The sequence below is a fragment of the Penaeus vannamei genome, chromosome 13 (genome assembly GCF_042767895.1).
Source record: "Penaeus vannamei isolate JL-2024 chromosome 13, ASM4276789v1, whole genome shotgun sequence".
NCBI lineage: Eukaryota > Metazoa > Arthropoda > Malacostraca > Decapoda > Penaeidae > Penaeus > Penaeus vannamei.
In genome coordinates, this window is record NC_091561.1 from 6,338,752 (window position 1) to 6,341,251 (window position 2,500).

The 2,500-nt window shown below is 36.8% G+C and overlaps 1 protein-coding gene across 1 annotated transcript in view; it reads left to right on the forward strand.

Annotated features, from left to right (window-relative positions):
• Nucleotides 1–1,298: 1,298 nt before the first annotated feature.
• Nucleotides 1,299–2,500, forward strand: part of LOC138863787 (endocuticle structural glycoprotein ABD-4-like) — a 1,665-nt gene continuing 463 nt past the window's right edge. The window contains exons 1-2 of the mRNA XM_070128790.1: nucleotides 1,299–2,145; nucleotides 2,317–2,500. The exon at nucleotides 2,317–2,500 is cut by the window's right edge and continues 46 nt beyond it. Coding sequence (XP_069984891.1) covers nucleotides 2,134–2,145; nucleotides 2,317–2,500 — 196 coding nt within the window. The 5' untranslated portion in view covers nucleotides 1,299–2,133. The remainder of the gene's footprint in view (nucleotides 2,146–2,316) is intronic.

A 2,500-nucleotide genomic window follows, 5' to 3' on the forward strand; every position in this document is an offset into this window, starting at 1 on the left:
TTACCTGCATCCTCTGCGTGTGTGACAGGGCCCGGTGAGAGGTCATTTCCCAAGAATACGTGATGACCGTAGGAGTAAAACATACATACATAAACACACACACACACACACACACATACGTACAGACACACACACACATACAAATAGACACACACACACACACACACATACACACACACTCACACACACAGACATATAGACACACAGACATATAGACACACACACACACACACACACACACACACACACACACACTATCACTATCACTAACGCAAACGCACGTCTCATATACCTAATATACATTTATTATTTTTCAATATTTTTACAGACATTTCGATAAAAAACGGAAATAAGTGAAAATGCGAAAACCGATACGGAACGCTGTCATTTCTACGAAGGGGAATTAAGTACAAATTCCCTAAATTTCTGGCCTTTGTTATGAGAACGGTTGCTTTTTGTTCAACCTGTGCAAGAAGTGTCCCATATATTACTGGATCCCCCGGTTTGCCATGTTCACTGAGCGGGAACTTTTTTTTTTTTTTTTTAACATTATGGTCGTCATTAGGGAAATGTCACATTGATGAAGTAAATCGGAGCCTTGTGAATTTTCTAGAATAATAAAAAAAATGCCCAAGTGATTATAAAATGGGTATGTTATTTCCTAATGGCCGAAATGTTGTATTCACATTATTATCATTGTTATTCATTTTAGTGATAGTTGAATGTGAAATTATCTGATTGTGGATATTTCAGTTGCGTGTTATGAAGAAAAAATAAATCACTGTTATCACTAATATGGAATTAACAATTAACGCAAATATAACAGCAAAGTGAATACAGATATTGTGTTTTTTTTTTCATACCTTTACCTATTATCCCTTCTTCTCCTCAGCTTTGTCCCATTTCTATGTGGGGTCGACGTTACTTATTGTCCCTGTAGTTTAATATTCGTATGTCATTAATGCTACACCCAACACCTTTTACATGATTAATGAATGTTTTAGTAATGCGTAAACATGTATCATAGGCATATGCTTCTATGAAAACTCGATACTGACAAAAACTACCATAGTAGGAAACCAGCAGTGAAAGTTTTATAACAACTATAAACGCCGATATGCTGTAAATTACTTGAAATTACTCCCATTACAATAGATACAAACATGAAAAGATGCACGCAGGTACACATAATCAGATTAATTAAAATATTCATTAAACAAAAAATAAATACTTGAAATAAACGACCTTTTTATAGTCGTGTCTGCCTGTCACACGACCAGCTGTCACGTATTCCTGGAGGTGTTAATAAAAACAGGAACACTTTCATCTCTACCCGTAATTACACGAACATTTAATGGGGCAATAACTCGAGCTTGATGGTGGTCCTCGAAGTTCAAGGTCAAGAGCATGAGGGTCTGGTTTCCTGGCAGTGATGAACGTGTACAAATTATAACGTTAATATTAGTTTTGTTAATTTGTTATTTCACTGTTCGGAGATGTAATTCGTGAGTTGGATCTTCTTCATGAATATAATTATAATCCTACTGATGGATGTATAATGGAAGAAATAATCATGGGAACGTTATAGGTAACATTTAAGTACAGTTCGAATACTACTTAGGGAGTGTTTATCCCCCTTGCCACGATTGCAAATAAGATCTGGTCTGTGGCTTTCATAACAAACCTGAGATCTCATTCTCGGGTAGATCGCAGAGGCTGGAGTAATATATATTCTGCGTGTTCTCCTTCAGGCATGAATATATGGTTAAGTTTTGGCCATGACCCTCTCAAATTACTAAGTTACATTAGGTATATTGTTACATCTAAATTCTTATCTTTTAACATCTAAATTCGCGATTAAAATAGCAACGCACATATGCTATGAATTCGTAAAACAATTATACTTAATAGCTATGCGAAAACAGAGAAGAATTGCACTGCAATGTGTTTGAATTACGGTTCTAATTATAGCCTACGAAAGTACTTTCTATAGTGGGCATAAACAGCTCACGTTCTTTCCAATTGCCTCAGGTGATAAAGAAGTTCATGGTCACGGTCATCCTTTGGGACAGAAGGACTATATAAACTGGAGTGTTGTGGGTCTGTCATCACTTTGTCTCATTCACCGTCATCATGAACTTTGCCGTAAGTCCGGAACGAAAGCTCTATAAGCATTTGTATTTGTGAATTTCTTGACATGCAAATGCAAGCCTATTTTGATATATATATATATATATATATATATATATATATATATATATATATATATATATATATATATATATATATATATGCATTTCCTTTCTTCACTTGCAGCTTATCTTCGCTTGCGTGGCAGCCGTGGCCGTCGCCGCCCCTCAGTACAGTTACGTCACTCCCGACTCAAGCGAGGAAGTCGAATTCGTGCCGATCCTGAGGGACGATCGCGTCCACGAGGAAGATGGGACTTACAGGTTTGACTTCGAGGCTGGAAATGGCATCCGTTTCTCCCAGTCTGGAT